Below are 24666 nucleotides of genomic sequence, written 5' to 3' on the forward strand. Positions count from 1 at the left end.
GCCCCTTCCAATTCCCCTGAAAATAGGTCTTTTAAACGGTATTTATAGTATCTTGAAGTTTTTGAACGAATTAGAGTTGAGTTGGGTCAAAAAAATTCCAAAAATATAAAAAAAAAACCTCATTTTTTCACCATAGGCAACGCCTCGGCATCCAGGACGGGCGCTGCGGTGTTGCGTTCACTACTATTTTCAGCATCGTGGCGCCCATTTCGGGTGGCAAAGGCGATTTTCATCTTTTTTAGTATTTTTGTCATAACTTCTTGGTCTGATGCCTGATTGAGTTGATTCAAGATACGTTGGAAAGCTAACTCAAAAGGCTACAACTTTTCTATAGACGTCATTCTCCAATTCAATTGTTTGCTATATCAAAATGGGTCTTAATATGAGGCTAAAATTTCGGAGCATGACTTTTCAATTGGAAATTGATTTATGATCATATTTTGTCTAAAGTTGATCCCTTTGACATCTTTCTTCATCCAATTAACTCCTAACGCTCTTGAATCTTCATCGTGAGGTTCAACACAACTTTTGAATATTTTTACTTTAGTCTCCGAACTTTGGATCTCTTACAATTTGACATTTTCTCCAACTTTTGCTTATTTCATTTAATTTCATCAACCTATATCACAATATCAAAGCACACATTAAAACGTTCTAAAACACTCTCAATGGTAGCAAAATAATGAATTAAGTGGTACAAATGTAATGAGTATGGAGCATTCATCAGTAACTTTTGATCCTTCTTAAATAATGCATTGAGAGATTTCACATAGTTTAATGTCATCACGTTGTATACACATCTTGTAAAATGTGACCGCTCCCAATGTTCAATCCCTATTTTTGTTAGATAATCCCATGCAGGAATGATCTACTTTCTATTATAACCATAAACTTATTACACTCTTCAACACGATAAGTTTCTGTCGTTTTCCTAAACAATGAAATGATGCATTTACCTTGATACCTAGTCTCTAGGTTGCCTTGCATATAATACATGTAATACATATGATGGGGCTTGAGAAAAACTTAATGATACCATACCATTTATTATAAACAGTCCCTAATAAGTTATAAAGGCAAGATTCTCGACTTCTCCATTTGCGTTCCTTAGTTTTGTGAAAAAACAACGTATCGATGGATCATTCTTGCTATCGATTATGCTGAATACAAAAGGTTAAATTTGGATATTGACATCTTGACATGTAGTAATAATCAACTTGTCTTCATACGTAGCAATAATCAACGTGTCTTAGTAACTAGCTCTCGGAATTGTATCATTGACTAAAATTAGGGGTCGTATCGCATTTCGAAATCCTTGAATACATTGTCCAAGAGCCATAAAAAAAACTTTGAAACTATTCTCATCCTCCATCTCAATAAAATATGGAGTCCGGATTAGTTGTCTCTATGCTATGGCAATACTTAGCCACTTTAGCATAACTCTCCTCGATCGAGCCCATTAGATCTTTCAATGTGCATTCTTTGACTTTCAAGGTCTTCTACTAGCTCATAACCACTCCGTACTCTCGACGGATGTCGTTAATGATGTCCAAAGGTCTATAAATCGTCCGTGGATCCTGATACTTGGCATTATCGATCGACCAATAAACCATGCCCAGGCTTGCATTTCGACGAATTCCCATGTCACAAGTATGTTCTCATGTATACTTGTAAACTACAAATAACTCATTCATATCCATCTTCATCGCTTGCAAACACCAACGATAACTATTGTTGACGCATATAATTCTCAACATTGACTTGTTTGATTTACTTTGAACTTGAAGTTGTATTTAGATGTTATCCGGAGCACAGCTTCCTGTAAATCTTTTTAGTTCAAACAGATGCTCAATATGCGAATCCTCATCATCGAGAACCACACCCAAAGAATTAGAGAACGATTCAATCAATCCAGCCCTTGAGCTCTTATCCTTCTTATGTATCTGAATGGATAAATTAATCAAATCCTCATTTGTAAATTTATTTTTATTATTGTTGTCTTGAACTATCGAGGGAATTCTATGCATTATCACAAGATCACGATGAGGAACAACTGTCTCAAGAATAATCTCATCATCCTCACGAGCTGTTTCTACTGTATCTCAAAAATCATTAATGTTATGATACCCTACACCCGAATCTGCGTGTTCACTTTTGGTAACATTCTTCCTTACTAAAGTCACACAAAGAGGAGTCGTGTTCATTTTGTTCAATTAGCATTAGAAGTGACTTACATATGTGGAATCGAAATGGATGAATGCTCATTGAATAGAAATCTTGGTTTCATATCGTTCTGAGAGGAATCGAGTTTCAACTTGTTTTGTAAATCATGATACATTTCCACATATGATATACTTAATGTTATGAAAATTGGAATACCACCACGTATATACTCATTGATCTTTTTCGTCCAATTCAAAATCAACAAAATCAAAAATAGGGATTACAGTCATATCTGCATGATAAAACATAATTTTTAATTATAAGAAAAATAATCAAAAATCGGCTCAACCACTGGACAATAGAAATTTTAATTAAAAAAAAAATAATCGAACCGACTGCAGAACTACTAATAGTCAGCAGCTAGCTAGTCACACGGCCATCTTGACCTCCTGTTAGCAATCGGTCTAGTCCCATTTGTACATTGTCATGAATCTCATTAGAAAGAATATACATGCAAGTGAAGTTTTTTCTTATTTATGCGTCAAAAGAATTTAGATTTGTTAAAAAAATTATCCACAAGTTAATCCATGTTGAAATAAAATTTATCGATTAAAAATTATACAAGTTTAAAGAAAGCGAAACTAATACGTAAATATACTTATCGATTTGAAGTGATAGATATAAAAAAGTATTTTCTTATTTAGCGTTTGATAAATTTATGAGATTTTGAGGTTGAGGAAGATAAAAAATGAGAAATTTTTTATCCGTGTTAGAATAAATAGATAAGAAAAATTAGCTGATTTTGAAATTTTAAATGGAAATTGTTTGATTTTTATTTGTTAACTAAAAAGGTAGTACTATCTTTTAAAAATAAACAATAATTTGTAGTTGTATAATATACTTAGCTTGTGTCTGAGCCCCATTTTCGTCCATTACATTACATTTTCTTCAGTCAAAAATGGAGGCCGCATGGGACCCACGTCTAGTTTTCATGGACAGCCCCTGACATCTATGGTTGCAAATGCTGACTTTCATTTTTTGAAGACAATGACATGATTATCAAAATGACGGTACTGCCCATCTCCTGGAAAACACAAATTGCTCACACGTGAATAAATACAAAAAATGTTTACGTCGTTCCACGTTAGAATGGAATTCATGTCATGCGAAATTAGATAAATATTTACGTCTTCCTTGAGAAAAAAGAACATTCGTTGCAAGGCGTGAGTTTGACGCGATTAATATTTTTTGCGGTTTTGTGCATCGAGACAAATTCGCAAACGCAAAAATGCATTCCAGTCGTAATTTAAAATTTCATATCGACATTCAACTTCAAGGTAGCATTCACGCACTCAACGTATCGTGCGCGCAATAAAATCTCTTAACTGGGTCCACGTTGCATTCTCCTCCGCAACGGCATCCTCCTCCGCTGCTACTTCGTCTTCGTCATCGGGTAAATCAACCTCGACTTCTGCGTCGTCGACTTCCTCGGCCCTGTGGAATCCCTCATCGAGTTCTCCGTTGCGCCGTAGGAAATTATGGACTCCCATTGCTGCAACGACCACTGCGATTTGGGCACGGTATGAATAACTAGGCATCCTGTCCAGAATCTTCCATCGTTGCTTCAAAACTCCGAACGCGCGCTCGATAATGTTTCGACATGATGAGTGATGAAAGTTGAACCTCTCGCGTGCATTACGAAATCGACGTCGGCCGCCTCCATGATCGTGAAACTCTTGGAAGTGGTAACGTACATCCGACCCCTTGTACGGTGCCATGTACCCCGGTCGATGTGCAAATCCGGAGTCCACCAAGTAATATTTCCTGTCAGCGGGTTCCGAAAAGTGTATGTCCGGATTATGCACCGCGCGGGCTAGTATGCGGCTGTCGTGCGTGGGTCCCATGCTTCCCGGCAGCACAAATGTGAAACACAAGTTGAAATCGCACGCGGCAAGGACGTTCTGCGTGGGCACGCCTTTTCGGCCTATGAAGTTAATTCTTTTACGCCGTGGCAACACTGCACGCACATGGGTCCCGTCGATAGCTCCAATACAGTCCTGCGCCGTCCATTGACAATGCACGTCAAGCACGCTAAACAAATAATTGACATTTTTCGCAGGCATCGACACAAATCGCAGCACCGTCAACGTACCTGGAAGAATGGATATCGTTGCGGATCAGGATGATGACTTCCGGCTCCGCGGTTGTAGTTTTCATGCGGCCGGATCATGTCTGCTGCCAGCGCACCGACGGCGCGCAGCACACGCTTGAAATAATGGCCGACGGTGTGCAGCGAATGTCCAAAGAGCGTTTGCACTTGCCGATATCCTTTCCCATGGGCAAGTATGCACAAAAACATTCCGACCTGCTCGTACGTATCGATGCTCGTACTGTTCACCAATCCATAGCGATCTCGCAACACGTGTACAAAGTGCCTGAACATGGGGGGGTACATCCTAAACTCCTGAAAGCACGTTTGAGGATACACATGCATGTTCTGCAACATGAAGATATGTCCGCTTCGTGTTGTAGGAAATAAGAAACGGTGTGCCGGATCCGGCACGAGGTACTGCCTCACCATACGCTCCGCGATACGACAATACTGAAGCCACACCACCATATCTGCCTCCAATTGTTGTTGTACGTCTTCGTCCGAACCGTCGTCCGAACAGGTGTGCGAGACGATGTCGCAGTCGGTTTCGGATGACGTCTGCGAATCGGACATGTCCGTCATCTCAAAGACACGAATGTCTACCGCAAAACGCAATTCACTTCACTTCGCGGACGCTACGTGCACCTGTACTTCGGATTACAAATGCATGACCTGGGACTATGCAAATTAGGGGAATAACCTTCTTATAGCATGAGCATTTGCAATGCGTGCACCAGACCGTTCACAGTGTGTGATGGCAATTATTGATACCACTAGTATGCCTGCTGCAGGTGCATTGCATGCGCGACATATGCCGTGTCCAACACGGGGAATCTTTGCTGCACCACACAAAAGGTTCATAACTACGTAGTCTACGCGATCGCATTATTTGGGAACCTTTGTTGCTTTAGTAGAGTTTTTGACCTTTGTGTAAACTTGCATGTGAGAGAAGACATCTGTTACGCAGTGCTGCATTAAGTGCTACGCTATAAGATATGGGGAAAAGTAGTAGATTTACTATAGTAATTTACATTGGTCTAATCTTGTCAGACTAGGAGGACAGCATGTGGGCATAGGTGGATTATGTCAGTACCAATAATTTTTCTTCAGAATTATGTATATGCTATGAGCAGTGACATCACATCAGTCTATAAGGTCTACAGTTATGTCAATGTACTTAATAATGGAGTCCACTGTAGGAAAATCGTTGCCCCTTCGTTCGTGTATCTGTATAGCGTCGAGTCTATTTCTATACGTTGCAAGTGCAGACTAGGCACGTTACATGAATAGTGTGTGCATCAGTATTTACTGTGTACGCCGTTCTAGCACGTTTTAAATTGTTACACGTTATACGGATAGACGTCTACGAAAGTATGTAATTGTGTATGTCGGCCCGATTGTTTTCAGCCCAAACTATCTCGTTTCCCCCGAGCTATGGACAGAATATACGACAGTTAGGGAAACAAGAGAATGAAATACGTGTTGCCGTGCATGGAAACGAGCCAGATGCAGATAGTTTTAATTAAAGGAGGCAGTAAGGAATACATAGCGCACAAGGTAGTAGTCCACAAAACGTGCGAAGAAGAAGGCAAACGTCAAATTATTTTTACAACAACCAGTACCAACGACCATAAAAAAAAGGAGATACAACGAAGGAAAAGCAAAGACACTGGAAACAATATTCGCACGATCAACGACTGCCGGAGCCCGGCCTTTTGTCACGTTCGAAACAGTATGCGATCCACTTGTAACGCATCGCCGCCGTTTTCGCGGCACTGTATGCAACACGATTTCCGGAGCTTCGTAGGAACCACAACGCGAACATGTGCAACTCGTCGCCGGCTTCGACAAGCCCAGTAGAAAGCAAATCATCTATGCATTCGTGGAGCGTCATACGCCCCTCTTCCTTTGCGCGGATCGCCGAGGCCATCTCCCTCGAAGCGCAAGCGAGGTTGTCCACAGACTCAGAAACCTCCCTCGCCCCGAACTTCTTCCGCTTCCCCTTCGCATGTTTTCCCTTACGTTTCTCGCCACTTCGGCCTCGGGAGATATTCATTGAAGAGCTTGCTCTTCCTGGAGTCGGGCCATCGCTCGAATCTTCCTGGCTTCGACAAGCCCAGTAGAAAGCAAATCATCTATGCATTCGTGGAGCGTCATACGCCCCTCTTCCTTTGCGCGGATCGCCGAGGCCATCTCCCTCGAAGCGCAAGCGAGGTTGTCCACAGACTCAGAAACCTCCCTCGCCCCGAACTTCTTCCGCTTCCCCTTCGCATGTTTTCCCTTACGTTTCTCGCCACTTCGGCCTCGGGAGATATTCATTGAAGAGCTTGCTCTTCCTGGAGTCGGGCCATCGCTCGAATCCGTCGTCTCAGCGTTGATAGGTAACGTGTCGTGCTGATCATCAGAGTCGGAGTTGCCGCCCAAGGCGAAACCACGTTGCGACAGCTTCGTGGGTGTCAATGCGTATTTCATGGAGTCACAACTTCCTCCAAACAAACGGCTATACTTATGGTAGATCTCGGTGTTGTCGTTGTCCTTGAACTTTCCGTACCTGGGGTTCTCCTGAAATCGAACACGGGAGCATTAGGAAATGATTTGCTAGTTTTCCAAATGTTGAAACATTTCCACGCAAGATAGCATAAATTGTTTTCGGGGTAGTGCTGGTACCTTAATTTTCTGCGTCCACCACCATTCCGGAGCGTCAATTCTACCCCCGGTGCTTAGACCACATGCGATTCCCGTCGACTGGAGGAGCTCAAAAAGGAGTTTGTGGTCCGTGCGCATAGCACCCCAATGGTTTTTCAGCTGTGCCGTCGTCCAGTTCTTCCCTGAGTTTTGGTTGAACATGTCGCGTAATCGCTCCCACCATGTGGAAGAGAAGCACTTTCCACGGCGGTGTCCCTCTGCAGTGACGTGTTCGGCGGCCGACAAGAAGATCTTCTGCTCGCGAGGTTCCCATCTAGCACACTTGCGGGGCTCCGGCCTGTTTTCCATGTTCGGCTTCGCTGAGGGTACGGGCATCGAGTCCGGATTCTGTGTCGTGTAGTTCTGCCAAAAAGGTCGCACATCAGAGTTGTAAGAGCTTATTGGTAAACACAAAGTAAGTGTGAAGGTGAGAATGAAATGGTTGTCTGGCTGATCTTCAGTGCAGTGTAAAATTGTAATTGAAAAGCTCAAGTAGTTGCATGCAATACTATTTCAAAGTGTCAAATAATGGTACTGTCGTATCTCTTCAGTATAATTGAAGAGATAAACCGTATAAATGAAGTAAATGCTAGCAGTATCGACCTCTATGCCGTGACTGTATATGAAACAGCGTGATGCCAGACATGGATACATGGTACTACTTATTACAGTGAGAAGGACTCATAGATAGCTTGAATTGTGTTTTAATATTGTGAACTGGAAAACATAATTTTGTCACACACAAACATGCACATTACGCAGAGCAATTCGAAGACGTTCCTCTCTGTACGGAGGAAGATGAAATTGCAAAAAAACGACTTGAAAACTACTGGTTCCGTAAGTAATAAGGGTGGGCAATACGAACATACGCCACTGGAGTCCGGAATAGGTAGCTTTATACAGAATGGAGTCACTCAAAATTCTAAGTCCAGTCTCAATGCTACTCAATAAATTTAGCAAAACCGTTTTCGAACAAAGCAGGAGCACACTGTAGATCCTTAAAATTTCAAAGAAAAGGATTAACTCTAAGATTACAGACTAACAGACGCGAGCTGTGAAGGACGACGTCGACTGTGTTCCTGCGAAGACAGCGATTCGAGCGAAAACTCGGAAACTGTGGGCATTTGCTAGTTCTACTGTGACCATAGTTGAAACAATGCATACACTTAACAATTCACAGAAGCAACAATTGCAACGACTCTGCAGCCGGTGGCGCACAGCAAGACCACAGATTCATATAGATACCCGTTTTACAAATACAAAGCAGACAAGAAATGATTTCTACTACTACAAGTTGGGACCAATAATTTTCTATGGATTTGAGTCCCCTGCGTTAATAGCTATGTGCTTGGGGATGCAACACCGGCGGGGGGGGGGGCACTGGAGGTGAAGGCATACCATGGTTTCAGGGTAGTAGCCAAATCCGCCGGCGTCGTAGGCCATTTTCGGTTGATGCAGGTCGGCGTCCCCAGAAGTTGGTGCGCCGGTGTACTGTGATGTCGAGCCCAGAGGTTAGGCGTCGTCGGGTGAAGTTGGGGAGGAGTCCGGTCGTGGCCTCGCGCAATGCTCAACCGGCACCGTTGGGCTGAGGAAGCTTTTTCACCGTCGATACGGGAATTCGGTTGTCGTCGCCTGGTAACGGTGGACGGAGTCGCTGGACAGGGACGGCATTTGGGGAGTGGGTTTGTGCGGGGAGTGCGTTTGTAGACAGTGAAGGGCAATTGTGTAAAATTAAACCATGTGCCTGCCTGCCAGTGTCAGAAGATAGATTCCGGAAATTTCGAATTGGTGGTCAAAAAGTTTGAAAAACGAACGAAATGAAATTGTAATGGGGCTCAGACAGAAGCTTAAAGGAATCTTTGTCGTTTAACACCCAAAAGGTCAATGTGAGAACATGCAATTGTTTTCAACTCAAAGTGGAAATGAGGGGATTTGACTAAGCAAAACTTAAAAGGGCCCTGCTTTTGGGCATATGGGTGATGAAAATTACTAAATCGGTCCTTCATTTTTATTCAAATTGTAAGGGTCTTTTTTATTCTTTAAATAATTCAAATTTGATCACAATTTAATCATGGCACAGATTGTTTTTGCTGCTAGTAAATTATATGTATACACGAATATTTGTAGGAAATATGTAATCATAGATTGCATTGTAAAAAATTAATTGATCAACTTGACCGTTAATATCACAATCCCTTGTCACACAGTAAAAAAAATACAAATATATCTTCTCGTTGTTTCTCTCCAAACTTGAGTCCCCTTTTCGTCTTAACTATAAGTTATGTGGCCTTTCTTTATCTATCTATTCACGTTGCAAAAACATGTTGTGTCAACATCAAACAGCATGGAACATTTAGCCCAATAGAGAGGTGAATATGGTGGTAGGACAATTGTTGTAAAGTGATTCTTCGAAAGATTAATCTTTCTAGAAGCGATCGAGTATATATCAAAGCAATCTCTCCAATTAGTAAAAGTGCTACGATAGGGTCTTTCACGTGATTACACTAACATTTTTGACTGAAGACATATAACAAGATTAAGAAAGAGAGACACGTGACCCCCCGAAAAGGGAGACTAGAAAACGCTTTTGGTCCCCCCTTTGTCGGCTCTTGCCACCTTCCTTAACAAACCATCGAGCAGGAATTTTTGGTGGGCAAACTCTTGCTTCTTGACTCTATCAGCTAATCTCCCTTCTCCAATCCAGTCATCCCCCCGTACATCCATATTTCCTTTACCTACAAATCCGTTGCTATAAACTCAAATCACAAAAAACAACAGAATACATGTAGCCGCCTATGTTTGGCTCATGTTTATAAATTGTTTATAAACAGTTAAGTCATTTTTATCCTACACACAAGAACTTACCAACTATTCATTTGTATCTATATATAATTTAAACAGTTTATAAACAATTTACAAACAATATTTCAAAGATTAAAGCTTTTATTTAAGACTGAAAGAATTTGAAATTCAATTTTCAACAATGTAAAGAATGTAGAGACAGCAATTGCACGCACTAAAACCAGAGGTAAAATGCAACTCCAGTTGCCTTCTGCTTAAACTCGAAGAATAAAGATAATGACTTCATAAAATGCTGATTGTACCACTGTTCCTCTACTTCGCCGTACAAAATTTTCCCAGCTCAGGGATGGGCAGTCCCTTGGTCTGCATTTGTTTATACATCCACTGCCAGTTTTCCGAGGTTACCTCACCCCCGAGATCACGAGTGACAGAGCCCCCACTGCATGATCCCACTCTGCAGCATTCCTCCAATGATAGTCCCTTAACTAATCCGTACAAAAATCCGCATGCAAACAGGTCCCCTGCACCAGTGGCATCAATCGCCTTTGCCTCCCATATTGCAGGAACACGGACAACCTAAAACAGTAATGAACTTCGATGTATCAACTACAAGCTGCATGCCCAAAAATACAACATACATAAAAAATAACTGAAGCTCAACTCCTGCTATCAGCAAATCTTATAAACATGGCAGAATCAGCCATTAAAATTAGCCACTTTTAGCAAGTTCGGCAATGTAGATTAGAGTCTCCAACGGTATCATCACTTTAGAGGGAGTTGAAACTAGACAGAACCTAAACACTTTCATAGTAGGATACGAATACAAGCCACCAACGAATTGGGAATTGGTTGGACAGTTCAAAGTTATGATCAACCTTTGGATTCATATGACTAAACTTTGAATGCCAAGATCATACTTTTTCTCGATTTTCCGTAGTGTTTCAGTTCTTTAGTCAACCAGATTACTCCAGTAAATTTTGAAAATTATCTTCATCACACACAATTGGAGCATTTATTTTCTATTTTTCTTCACCAGAAAATGTCGTAGTTAATTCATTGCATGCAACACCTCGACTTAAAAAGAGTGCACTTCTAATGATTTTCTTCATTAGTCATCTCAATAAATTGCCCTGCTTATAATCATATATCTGTAGGAATCCACTCGTATAAATTCCTCATAAAAAGCCTACTGCAACACATTTCAGGCTAGGTAGCAAATTTTATTGCCATTACCGATTACAGAAATGTAGCAACTCACATACCCAATGGAATCCCCTTTTTATCAACTATAAAAATTGAGATTGCAAAAAAAATAAAAATAAAAATTAATGGATAAATAATAAAAAGAGAGAAATATGTATTGAACCAGAGAAAAAAATAGGAAAATTAAGAAAGATGCATCCTCCTCATAATACGGATATCAGAGTTTAACCTGAGTCCTAAGTTTCTTACGCAAAAATTGTCTAGCCTGAAATTTTCACTGTGGAATTTACTTCTTTTACAGGCATAAGCATAAATAACATATATAATAGACGAAATGATGCCAAACTACAAGTCCAGTTACCGGGGAGATTAGCAACAAGTGTTAAAAGGAGAACATGCACATTCTTGTTTCCTAGCTATCTAGTCAAAGTTACCCTCAAGTGTCACACCATTCTTTTTTCATTTCTTAGTTTATTTTCCTTTTCCATCCCTCAGTCAATTGGGAGACCACAGGAAGAAAAGAAAATGACCCACTCAACATACCTCTTTTCCGTGTTTTGCAATGCATCCTTTTGGGCCTAATGTCACAACGGCCCATTGGCAGTGTTCGGCCAAAAATTCAAGTGCCACCTCAGGACCTGCATTGTCTTCACTCCTGCAACTTCATTGAAGTGAAGATATCTACTCAGAGATAAAACTATATCACTAAGAAAGCTCATTAATTTATTTAGAAAGTCACCTCAGCAATTCAGCTGCCTCGTCCTCATTGGCAAAGCAAAGGTCTATGCTCCCTGACTCCAGTAACTGTACAAGTGGTGACCTAAACTTCCGCACCATCTGCCAATATAGGATTTTCACTCATAAAGCAGCCGACAATTCTTCTCTTTGGCAAATATTTTTCATTCCAAGAGATTAGCATAAAATCAAGCACTTTCAAGTTCCATCTTTCCCAATATAATATCTCCATACCAGGAGTGCTCTATTCTTCGAAAAAGATAATGCGTGAGCAAAGCATTACCTCAAAACTGGCCAGATCAAGTGAAACAGAAACACCCTCTTGCTTGGCAATCATAATAGCTGCATGAATAACTTCTAAATTTTGTACTGCATATCTTAGAACTAGCCACTGTAACATCAGAAAACAATGATTGATACAATTTAAAGTTGGCTCCATTGCATTTACACGAGAAGAAACATCTTACAAGCTTCATATAATAACGCATGTAACATCAGAAAACAATAATTGATATAATTTAGAAGGATCCACTGCATTTACACGAGAAGAAACACGTTACAAGCTTGATATTACACAAGCATCATGTTTTCTGATTTAATTTACCGGTGCATGTACAAGGGGAAGGGGGGGAGATGATATTCCGCATGCAATACGGTACAAAAAATCAGAAATGTCTCACCTTGGAACCTTTAAAATCCTTTCTTGTCAGCTCATTTGCCTGGAAAAGGATAACATTAGACTACATGCATAATTCTTAACCTACAAGATGCAAAATTCCTTAAGAATCACAAGTTATTGCACGGTAGACTAGATTAAAGTGCCATGCACCTGAACTTTTACAGCACTAGAGAGACAAGGTCGCATTGTGCGATTGCCCAATTCATCAACCAAGCAAACACACTGTTCCATACATCAATAAATTAGGTTTAAGCTCTTATTAGTAGCTATTTGAGAATCTTTATTAGATGCAAGGACATCATTTGCAGAAGCAGTGAAATGCTTACTTGTGCAGTGGGTCCATTCTTCAATCTCAATCTAAAGAGATCAACTTTATAAGAGCTCATATTATCAACGAACAAGTTGCCTTGTTCATCATTCCCACAGGCCCCAATTATACCACAAGTGACCCCAAAGCCAGCTGCGAGGCCTCTGATAGTATTGGCAACACTTCCCCCTGCTATGGTCTTCAAAGTAGATGCATTGTCAAGTGAAGCAAGAGTATGGGCATTAACCTTATTCAAGATCATCTTCAGCTCTTCATCCGCAACCTTAAAATAGCCCAAAATATAATCTGTATATTATAAATTACGACAAGTACTGGAAAACTTGAACCTTCACACTATCTAATGGGTACGCGAGAAAGTGGATCCCCACCCCACCCCCACACCACACCACCTTACCCTACCGTCAAAGGGAGTGCATGTGATGGGTGGCGGAATGGTTGATAGCTGGTGGTGAGGGTGAGGCCTCAGGGTGGATGGTACTGTGAGAGAGACGGAGTCTTGCAAATATTTAAAATTCCCTATCCTGAATTTTAAGCATTTGGGTGACTAAAAAATCTCCACGTGATGTATTTTTAGATGCAATGTTTTCTACTTCTGCATTCTTCTCACTAAACCAAAAAAGCCAGTACAAGATACATTTCACATGGCTGATGTTCTCTGTTCGTAAACTCAAATGCAGCAATATGCTGCTATTTAAGGTGTAATTGATTGCAAGCATGGAACTTGCATGGAAAGAAAATAAATTCTAGGCAGTTGAATTGCCCAGAACTTATTTGCATGAAAATTGTCAATTAAATGTATTTAATTGATTTAATTTTTAACCTAGAAAATGTTGTATTTTTCCATAAATTTGAGTTTTTTGAAAGTGTGAATTGTCCAGAAAAAAAGGGCCCCATAAAGAAAATATTTTCCTTGTTTTTGAGAAAAACATGGTCAAGTGACCAACTTTTGAAAAATATGTCAATCAAATACCCCGAAAGTAGGAATTTGGGTGGAAAAATGATATATTCTAGAAAAATAAAGCTAATCAAACACACTTTTAATGAACTAGCATCTAGCATCATGAAAGAAAGCAAGACATTTTAGATATTTATCAATTGACAAATGCAAACTAGTCTCAAATACGACTCCTCTCAAAAGACACGAGCACAAGTTAAAACTGAAAATCCAAATGCAGCATTTTTTTTATCAATTAACTTTGACAATATAAGTAGTTTATTTCTCAACTACTTGTGCTCAGTCCAAAGACAAAATAAAAGAAAAACACCTGTCACCCTTCAGAGGAGATGATTGTCAAGTTCAGCTAAGGATATTGATGTTATGAACTTCTCTTCTTCAATAGCAAAATTTCAGAAGCCAAATATATAATCTGTAAATAAAAAATTTACTATAGCACGCACAAGTTATTTGATATCTCTGCATCCTAGGGGATGAAAACTATTATGGCTTCCCTAGGCTATAAAAATTGAGAACTAAAAGAACAGCCCATAAACATTTTAGCCCACCTAAAAGTGAATATTGAGCCCACATATATTTAGCCCAATTGAATGACTAAATTGATAAAACAAAAAGAAGGACAACGAGAATTTCTTTTCCACAAATATCCTTTAGTGTTCACATATATAAATAGCCTTTACGGAGTTCACAAAACACAGAGGAAGTTGCATTTTTGCAATGTTTCAACCCAATGTGGAATTTGATTTCTACCCACCCTTTGTCATCGATGGCTCTTTTGCAGTCTTGATTTCATCCACGAGTAGCTTCAATCTTAACTATGACCGATCAGGAGTTCAAGCATTAGACAAGATCAAGGAAGATGGACTTATCTTTCGAGGTTTGAAGAAGTAAATGACGTTAGAATGGAATTTGTAGCTGTCTCAAGTTTGGTTAGAGTTCTACGCACGTAGAGGAGACTGTACTTTTAATACTGAGGTTTTTTTCTTGTAGCCTGATGCAAAACTATGGTCAGTGATGATGTGATTTTTAGTTATCTTTGATTAGATTTCATAACTGAAATTTGGACTTAAAATTGAAATATTCTTTAAGGTGAGATCTAAATGAGTTAACAATGGAGTTCATAGTTTCCTCAGAGTTTCTTTAATATAGGAACTTGGTTAGTGACAGTATGTTCATATTAGAGTTCCTTAGGTGTCACTGCAATATCCTAGTACAACACTTGAAGGTTTGTCAAAAATACAACTATTTGTTGTAGAATGAACTGGAAGTGTATTTTAAGATGATCAAGTTTCTTACATTCGCTGCTTAAAACCTATTATACCACATCATCGATCTAATTTTAGCCCACCCTAAAATGTACTAATATCTCTGTGCCTGGATCCTCAAAAGAATATCCCAAGAATGTTTAAACTCAAACATGCACGCTAAGAAATAAAGAAAATAACCCAACTCTGAGAACGTTAACCCCGCCTAAAACCACCCAACCAAACTTAGTTTATATTATAATTCGAAGCACCCTGAACAAAACGACGACTGAAAACAATGCTAATCAACAACCACCTAATAGGCATCTGCTTTCTAAATCAGTATTCAGTTATTTATAAATCCATAATAATAAAAACCAAAGTTCACAAACAAAACAATTAGCAACAAGAACGAGGCAATACAGGGAAAGAGCCACCGGCTTCGCCGTGGATTCGGGAGAGGAAGGACAAATCAACTCTGGCCACATGGTCCACAAGGGCTGAGGGTTGGAGTCCCAGCACCACAGGGGCATCGGCTGCATCAGCACCGTTGATTTCATCGTTGTTGATGTTACGAAATTCAACACCCATTTGTTATCTGGGATTGTTGACAGGGGAAAATTCTATGAATTTAGTAGAGATTTTGGTGCTGGACCCTCTCCCCCATCCTCCCTCTGTGTATCTGGTATATATAGCCCTCCTCTCCTCTTAGCGAGCGCACCCACATGAAAATAATAAGAAGAAGAAAATTTAAATAGCAACGGAGGTCTGAAACATTTGACGTATTGTACTTTGGTCCTTAATGTTCAAAAAATGAACATTTAAAGCTTCAACCTTTTAATTTTGAGTAATGTTTTTTTAGCATCACTAATATTAAAATATCAGTCTAGTATCAGTGATATTAAATGAGAAGTATAATAAAAAAGTTGTTTAACTTCACATTTTATTGAATCTATCATATAACGCCACTTAAATTAATGTTATAGTGTTGGAGGTGCTAGATATCATTATTATTCAATTTTGTTGCATTGTTAGTCTAAATGAACATATCTGCCTAGTTTTCTATAAAGAGGAATGAACTATTAGGTAATTGTTGCATTAAGGTATAGCGTAAGTTTGAGCTCTAGTTTGTAAGAGAGTGTGTTTTGGAATAGCGATTTCTGAAAAATATTTAGTTAAAAAATAACGAAGAACTTTCAATTTATGTGAAATTATGTTATGAGAGAATTTATGGTTTAAAAATGAGATTTTGGGAAAATGAAGGCCAAACATGAGCTAAGAATAAAGGGAAAAAAGAGATTGTTACACTTTATAAACAACAAGAACGATATAATCATTTATGTTATAGAATTACAGAGAAAGACAAGGATAAAAGAGAATAAGAGAAAAAAATAAATAGGGTTAAATTTTAGGTGTGTATTTTATTATAATAATGACCCAAATATAGGGATTCAATGAGAGTTACAACTTAAATACAAAAAAACTTCCTTTTTTTAATAAATAAAATTTATCTAAGGATCTTGGTAAGAGTAAATAGTTATAAATATTTATCCTATAGTTTTAAAATATGTCTCTTTTGATGACTATTTCCACAATAATTGTTTCATTAAAAACTTAGTTCTCTTTGTGTTTCAGTTTTGTGTTTTGAGTTTTGTGTTTTGGGTGTTTGTTTTGAAATTGTTGAAAATGCGTTCTTTTTGTTAGTTTCTCAAAACAAAAAACAAATTTTTTTTTTTTTTAAATTTTGAGAATCACCACAACACCACCTCAAAACACCAAAAAAAAAAAAAAAAAATTTTTTTTTTTAAATTTTGAGAATCACCCCACTATCTCCTCAAAAAAAAAAAAAAATTTAATTTTTAATTTTTTTTGAAATTTTGAGAATCACCACACCACCTCCTCAAAAAAAAAAAAAAAAAAAAAAAAAGAAGTGTTTCCCGCGTTTTCAATTTTTTCAAGTTTTACACTGAAAACGCCCAAAACGACAAAAAAGTCGTTTTGTGTTTTCTTCACAAATTTTTTTTCGTTTTCGAAAATTCGTTTTCGAAAACGAGAAAGAGAACGCGTTTTCACCGTTTTGAAAAATCGAAAATAGAAAACGACCCGAAAACGGTAAAGAGAACAGGGCCTTAGTTTTACAAAAACCTTTTGGGATAAAAATATCAAACAGTGGAAAAAATGGTACAAATAAGTATAATAAAATTGGAGTAATAAAATGTTGCATCGCTAAAACATCGTAAAAAAACTCAATAAGACAAAACTTGACTAAATGGAAAAAAAAAAAAAAAAAGAAGGAAAAAAAAAAAAGAAAGATGATAGTTAATTCCCTTGAAAAAAAAAAAGTAGGAAAAAAAATGAAGAAGATGATAGTTAATTCCCTTGAATTTATAAGTGAAACACAAAGCCCAATTTTTTTATTATTTTTTTTTTCAAGCTATCTCATTAACTTTAGTACTGTTGATCAATTTATAATTGGATTATTAATTAATAACGTGGGAAAATTACCCCCCATTCCTACCTTTTTAACTATATATTTCAATAAATTAGAATTCAAATTTATGTTTTCAAAACTCAGGTATTTAGGCATATACTACACCTCATCCCACCTAACCTCACACTACTTTACATATCATGACTTAAATGTTTCAACGGTCACTGAACTTTGTATTATGTCACGACATACTCATTGAATTCTATCAATTGTCGCATTGGCCATTGAACTTTTCTCCATCCTACTCCACTCATCGGATGTAATCTATTTGCTAGTAGATTTGCTTAGGTGGAGGATGAAAAAACGATGTGATCCAAATGGTAAGCTAAGTGCCAAGTCATCAACACGTAGCAACTAATTCTTCCAATCACATCATTTGGAAATGAAGAAATTAAAACATGCCTTCTTCATCAAAATTGAAAGCAACTTCAATGGAAGATGAAATTAGTTCAGGTGCAGTGAAATCAAAATCCCCAAAATTGAAGTTTCAGAAAAATAGGATTAGTTTTTTCATTCCCTAGCGTATCAATTGCTCAAATTTGCAAAAAATAATAATAATAATAATTTATTATAATCTGTGAACCTGATAATATTTACTAGAACAACTTAATATTATTTACGAGGTTAACGACCCTTTCGAAAATGCCCTCAGATATTTTATTTTATTTTATTTTTTTTTAAAGACAATTTTCAGCTTAAGAATGGCTAGGATAGTAGGGTCTATTCCCCAATGCAGAAACTTTCCACGAGTTTCCTTGCACTCTTGCTATGCCTAGCATCTTCGAATTCATCGGTGGAATCTTCTCCAATTGTCCTTGGTAAAACATCATCTCCATCTGGGTATTCGCCCAAATGTGATGATACATCATAAACCTTTCGGAGCTTGCTGTGCTGCCAGAAACTACACGCATAGAAATTGCACAGAACAGACATAGCAGGGGGTGGATGAGGGAGTTTTTTGGTATTTTTTATTACAACATGAGTCACACACATGTGAGATTTCTGGCAAAAATTTGTGAGACGGTTTCCTGTACGCAGCATTTTCGAAACCTTTTCGTCAATGACAATCCAACAATCTTCCTAGATGTTTTGCTGCAAGGCTTCTTCCATTGAGTAAAGTTTTGTTAGCGTTGGCATATTTTCTACCTTCTACAAAATTGATAGGTTTGCCTTAGGGTTTGGGGCACCATTTTGGGGGATTTTGATTTCACTACACATGAACTAATTCTATCTTCTTGCTTTTAATGGTGAGGGAGAAGGCAGGTTTTTATTTTTTTAGTTAAGAATGGCGTGCTTGGAAGAATTAATTGAAGTTCGATGAGTAAACCATGACGGGATGTAAAGCTCAGTGACCATTGAAACCTTTAACTCACCTATCATTTAATCTATTTCTTTCCCCATTTCTCATAATCACAGACAACATCTCTTCATCACCGTCACCACCACTCCCATCGAAATACGTAGCAGGTTGTCAACGATGAAGCTATGTTGGGTAAACTAATAGCTTCTTCCTTACAAAATCTGTTAAGGGAATATAATCCCATATCGGTAAAATACCGAAATAATGATCAATATATAAAGGATTGAGACACTTCTCTTAATAAGGTTGACCTTATTAAGTTGGGCCCCAAATCTTAACATGGTATTAGAGCCCATTAAGTTCCAATGAGCGATTCGATCCGATTAAGTCTCTAAAAATGAGCACACGGATTTCAAGATTGATTTGCTCAAACGAGCCACCATATTGTGGGGCATGTTAAGGGAATATAATCCCACATCGGTAAAATACCAAAATAATGACCAATATATAAAGGATTGTGACATTCCTTTTAATAAGGTTGACCTTATTAAGATGGATCCCAAATCTTAACAAAATCCAAGTTTGATTTCGTTCGGTGAGGTGTCGTCGTTACACCATATCTTCGCCTCCGTTGACCATCGCACAGACAAGTGTCTAGGCCATCTCCTATCGTCGCCAATAAGCCCATTTTATGACCCGCTCACGATTTTGCACTAGATCAATGGATGATAGAATTATGTCACAACCTCAATGGTTGGTAGTTGTTGGGTTTGTGACTGGTTGGGACTATGGGATGATGATGGTTTGGGGAGTCGAGGTGGGTTTAGGGTTTGAATAGGAAATGGTGATTGTGAGAGTCGATGATAGAGATAAAGTTATGGTGGCTATAGATCCGGAGGTAGGTGATGGAGGCACTACAGTGGCGATGGCTATAGATCCATAAGTTTCTTCGAAAAAAACCTAATGTCATTATCGACAATCTTTGAGTAGAACCAACATGAGTTGTTTTGAATGCTTCATTGCAGGGTATCGTATGTCGGAGTAGGAAAGACAACAATTTTGGTTGTAGGGATAGTAGTAGATTTTGAGGAGAGAGTTGGGGGCTCTATGGTTGTCGAAGGTGGGTTGTGGGTGTTGTGAGATTGAGTAAGAAGAAAATCAATGGCTGTCAACGATGGTGATGATGTGGAGTGGGTGAAGAGGAATTAGTAGAAGGTAACCATTATAAAAAATAAATAAATAAATAATAATAATAATAAATGTTTAAAACCTTAAAAACTAATGAAGTCCCATTTTCCCCCTCATAACGTAAAGAGAGAAAATAGTGAAAATGTAGACACTAAACCAACATCCAACACGCCAAGAAATCGATGACCCAAACCGGAGATTACCATCTCTGATCATTGAATTTCTGGTGAGCATTAAAACCATTATATACAATTAATTTTTAAAATAAAACATGTTTATATGTAGATTTATTGAAAGATATTTGTACATGAGAAATAACTCATGAAACACCAAAATATTCTGAGCCTTGGTGGCAGAGATCGCCATTTCCACCGAAAATGGCAATCTCTACCATTTCTAGCCGCCTACGTTATTGCAAATGATGATAAAAACATCATCTGGATTCGTTTGAATCTAGACAGCCCAATCAACTGGGCTGCCAGTTGACCAACGTCTAGGCCATTCTATAATGAGTCGTCTAGATTTCTAGACGATAAAACCTTTTTATTTATTTAATTTTTTATTAATATTTAATTTAATTAATTAATTATTTAAATAGTTATTTTAATTGTTTATGTATATTATTTGTCTAATATTTAATGATTTACTTTATTTATTTATTTAGTTATTTAATTTAATTGTTTATTTAAATATTTCATGAATTAAGTATATTGTTTATTTAATATTTAGTTACTTATTTTAATTATTTATTTAATATTTAATTTAATTATTTGTTTAAACATTTCATTAATTATTTTAATTGGTTATTTTTATTATTTATTTAATATTTAATTAGTTAGTCGAATTATTTACTTAGTATTTAATTTAATTATTTATTTAAATATTTAATTAATTATTTTAATTTTTATTATATTATTTATTTAATATTTAATTAGTTATTTATTTTAGTTACTTATTTTAATTTTTTATTTAACATTTAATTTACTTTTTTATTTAAATATTTTAATTGTTTATTTGTATTATTTATTTAATATTTAATTAGTTATTTTAATTTTTTATTTCATTTGCATATTTAATATGGGATTGTTTTTGTAATTGCTTATGTAAATTATTTATTTATTTCAGTTGTTTATTTTAGTTGTTTATTGAATATTTATTTTTTTCCTTGAATTTTAAATTTTGTTGAGAAAAAAATAAATTTTCACTTTTTATTAATTTCCTTTATTCCATTATTTGTTGATTCTTGCATATAGTAGTTACAGTTCAGTTAGCTTAATCTTATAATATTATGCTTCATTCACTATCTCTTGCCTAAGGTTTTAACATTCAAAATTTTGCAGGATGGAACACCATTTGGACAATGCCATTAGCCAGATTCTCGGCAAACTGTAACTTTGCTAATTTACGTCGAACTGTAACTTTGCTAATTTACGTCGGTATAAGATTTGCTCGATGAGGAGACATGGGCATATTGCGTTCATCCTGCTTATGACCTCTGTATTCGTTGTGCGACGTTTAGTTTTTTGGACAGTTGCTCGATGCATTGCTATATCAGCTACTTAAGCAAGTTGACGAAGATACCCTCCATTTTGATCTTAGGGGGCAAGGTAGCTGTGTTCTCTATATTCGAGCACATCATCATCATCAAATTGAGATGAATGAGCAAAAATGCAACAATGGCCCGTATTTTGATAAACAAGAGGCTGCTGAATGAATATTTTCATAGGCCAATGACAGTAACTCGAGTGCAGTTGGGAGAAGCATTCAGAGAATACGACTAGATGTCTGACATGTTGAAGCTGGGCTTGGTGGTTATCCTCGAGAGCGTATTCAGGTCTCATCATAAGAAAACGCTGATTGATGTTTTTTATTTGAAGATTGTTGATGACATTGATCCTTCGACAACTATCCACATGGACAAAGATGTTTTATGGATATCTTACGCCTCTTCAAGAAGAGGTATTCAATGCTTAAGAATGATAGGCCCAAGCGTAAGTACGATGCATATGGCCTACCGTTGGCTTTGTAGGTAAATATTTAATATAATGAATTATCTATTTTTTTATTGAATTTTATATATAATAATTAAAATTGTTGTAGATATGGGTGTACGAGATTGTCCCTATCTTAACTAGTTGGTATGCGAGGAGAGGGGAGACATGCTGTCATCGAATGCATAACTGGCAATTACAAGACAAGCCACTTACCAAATTTATCAGCTCTCTTCGACGACCCTTAGGTACGTATTACACATTTGCGATTTATGTTGTATGTCCTTTCGAAATCTCGATACATGATCATTAACTCGGTGGAATGTCAATATGTCAGTTTGAAGTCCTCACTGAGTTGACACCATCGATCGAGGAGGGGCTTAAAGTTATCTCCATGAACTACTATTCTGGCTACATTAGACAATCAAATGCCCGAGTCTGTCAAGATAAAGTATATTGATCGAATATAATTTGTTGATTGTCGTTTTGATTTATTTAATTAAGTTATTCATTTTTTAAGAGCGTCATCTAGTATCACCTTCGCTGAGATATAACCTCTGCCAAGGGGATCATTCCGTCGAGAAGATTACCTCCTATACATAGTCACATTGCTTCTACGGATGATTTTGTTCGAACTTCTGACTACGTTTATGAGGAAGATGAGAGTCGATGTAGCGGAGTTACAACATGATGTCACGATGCTAAGAACTGGGTTAAGAAACCTTCATGTTGAGGTCGTAGTGATACGAGGTGACATAGCAAGCCTGTGAGAGACTGAAGGCCCTCGAGATGGAGATAATGACGGAGAGATTGGCAGTTTTCAAGATGGAGAAAATGATGGAGGGATTGACGATTTTTCATGGGCGAGAGGGTGATGGAGAATATGGTCATATGGGGTATGATGATTCGTCGTGGCCATCAAATGTTACATTCGAGTCATTTTTTCATATACGATGAAGGGTGTGGCCTCGATGGAGGTGACGGAGGGGGTACAAGAGGAGGCAACAAAGGGGCCACAACAGGGGATGTGGCGAAGGGGGAGAGGATACCAGACATGACGGAGGATGTCATCTTTATGTTAGAGAGGGTAACGGAGGTGAAAAAGTGGAAGAAGCATGTTGTTGATGTATCGGAGTTGGTGGTCGATAAGAGGTCAAGATTGCTGTAACAATACATTGTTCCTCCTTCACGGACGAGGCGAAGAGAAGGACATTAATGGACGAGGGATGTTAACCAATCTCTTCCGCGAGGTTCACTGAGTGAAGCATAAAGCGTTCGATGAATGGTTCAAATTCCTTAAATTCGAGTAAGCACTTTTACGATTTTGATAAAGTATATATAAGATCATCTATGCTTTTTGTAACATTTCACTTTTTTATTTTTTCAAAGATAGCTACATGATCGGAGAGAAGATGATTTCGATTGCTAAAAAGTGGTTTGAAAATGTATTGACAATATTAGCTTGGCTCATCGATGATGTAAGTTATTCTATTTATTATTTATTATGTTTACGTAATTTGTTGTTTTATATAATTAAATGACCCTTTTATTTTTATAGGTGTTTTTCCTTCAAAACATCAACATGGCCATGGAAATGTTACACGATTGAGCTCAAAGACACTCGAGATCTTTTGACGTTTCTGACCGAGTCATCCTGAGCTCCGGGTTCGTACATGCCATTGATATTGAGCATGACTTGCTCCTACTCCAGGGAATGAATATGTGGTGCTTGAGTACATATTGGAGTGGGCCATTGGGTTGGAATAGATGTGTGGAAAGTCATGGAGGATTGTACACATGTATATTCCAGTGATCACGAAGTCACACTACTTTGCAGTTGAGATCGCATTCGTTGATTTCACTATTTATGTGTACGACTCCGACCATAGTTATCTGACGCAAGCTCAACTGGAGCGAATATTGGAGTCGATGGTTGTGATCGTTCCAATAATAGCTAGACAAGCGATGATTCGAGTAGATGACTGATTAACCATTGTGCGGGATATGACAATAGCGAGACAAGGGGAATCGTAATGATTTACAATTTTTTAATTTGAAAACTTATTTTTTAGCTATATGTTTTAAATTAATATATTATTATTTATTTGCAAAACTAATATATTATTATTTATTTGGAGGGACGATTGTGGTATATTTACAATAACCCATATAGAATTTTTCAGTATTGGTTGCAAGGTTGATATAATAAATCAATATTGGATGGATATCTCGAGATTGAAGTTAACTTGCGATTTGTATGAATACAGCTGTGATCCTTAGCATATTGTATATTATTTTATTAAAAAATGTAAATATTATTTACTTCGTTGTGATTCATAGTGTAATGCAATAATTATATATGTAATTTGGAGAATATTTAACTATATAAGTAAAATGAAACCGACTTTATCGATTTGGATAAATTTCAACCCAAACTTACCCAATCTAGTCGTTGAAACTGAACCAAACAAAACTAGTTTGGGTCGGTTTGATTTGGCTAATCGGGTTGGAATTTTTGCAAGTAAAAATAAAAATAAAAATTGTCTACCTATATTGGGTTAAAAAATTAGTTTTTTATTGCATAATATATATATAAATGGTCAAGAATCAATTTTTCCAAAATCATCATATACATAAATTCGATAGTTATTAGCAAACAGTTACACCAAAATGAAAGTAAGGCTACAATCTGAATTCGAAATTTTCATTCTTCTTGCTTTCTTTTCTTTTGATATTTAGAGTTTTGGTTT

The 24666-nt window shown here is 37.4% G+C and overlaps 4 protein-coding genes across 5 annotated transcripts; all 4 read right to left on the bottom strand.

Annotated features, from left to right (window-relative positions):
* Window positions 1-3515: 3515 nt before the first annotated feature.
* LOC111400313 lies at window positions 3516-4897 on the bottom strand. Its single transcript, XM_023027729.1, has 2 exons — window positions 4316-4897; window positions 3516-4220 (listed from the first exon to the last, which is right to left on the bottom strand). Exons 1-2 carry the CDS (start codon window positions 4895-4897, stop codon window positions 3516-3518), a joined length of 1287 nt encoding a protein of 428 aa, XP_022883497.1.
* Window positions 4898-6367: 1470 nt separating this feature from the next.
* Window positions 6368-7654, bottom strand: LOC111400315 (L10-interacting MYB domain-containing protein-like). Its single transcript, XM_023027730.1, has 3 exons — window positions 7571-7654; window positions 6983-7363; window positions 6368-6877 (listed from the first exon to the last, which is right to left on the bottom strand). The coding sequence occupies exons 1-3, from the start codon at window positions 7652-7654 to the stop codon at window positions 6368-6370; spliced, it is 975 nt and encodes a 324-aa protein (XP_022883498.1).
* Window positions 7655-9923: 2269 nt separating this feature from the next.
* LOC111401313 (uncharacterized sugar kinase slr0537-like) lies at window positions 9924-15656 on the bottom strand. Of its 2 annotated transcripts, none has more exons than XM_023029002.1 (8): window positions 15370-15656; window positions 12746-13009; window positions 12570-12641; window positions 12421-12459; window positions 12024-12131; window positions 11745-11842; window positions 11549-11660; window positions 9924-10378 (listed from the first exon to the last, which is right to left on the bottom strand). In XM_023029002.1, the coding sequence occupies exons 1-8, from the start codon at window positions 15535-15537 to the stop codon at window positions 10115-10117; spliced, it is 1125 nt and encodes a 374-aa protein (XP_022884770.1). In that variant the 5' UTR covers window positions 15538-15656; the 3' UTR covers window positions 9924-10114. The 2 variants fall into 2 exon arrangements, with proteins under 2 accessions (XP_022884770.1, XP_022884769.1); XM_023029001.1 differs by having other exon boundaries at window positions 11549-11666.
* Window positions 15657-18157: 2501 nt separating this feature from the next.
* On the bottom strand, window positions 18158-18478 carry LOC111400316 (cytochrome b5-like). The gene has a single exon (XM_023027731.1). The coding sequence runs from the start codon at window positions 18476-18478 to the stop codon at window positions 18158-18160; it is 321 nt and encodes a 106-aa protein (XP_022883499.1).
* Between the last annotated feature and the right edge of the window lie 6188 nt (window positions 18479-24666).

This window comes from Olea europaea, chromosome 10, assembly GCF_002742605.1.
Source record: "Olea europaea var. sylvestris chromosome 10, O_europaea_v1, whole genome shotgun sequence".
Classification (NCBI taxonomy): domain Eukaryota; kingdom Viridiplantae; phylum Streptophyta; class Magnoliopsida; order Lamiales; family Oleaceae; genus Olea; species Olea europaea.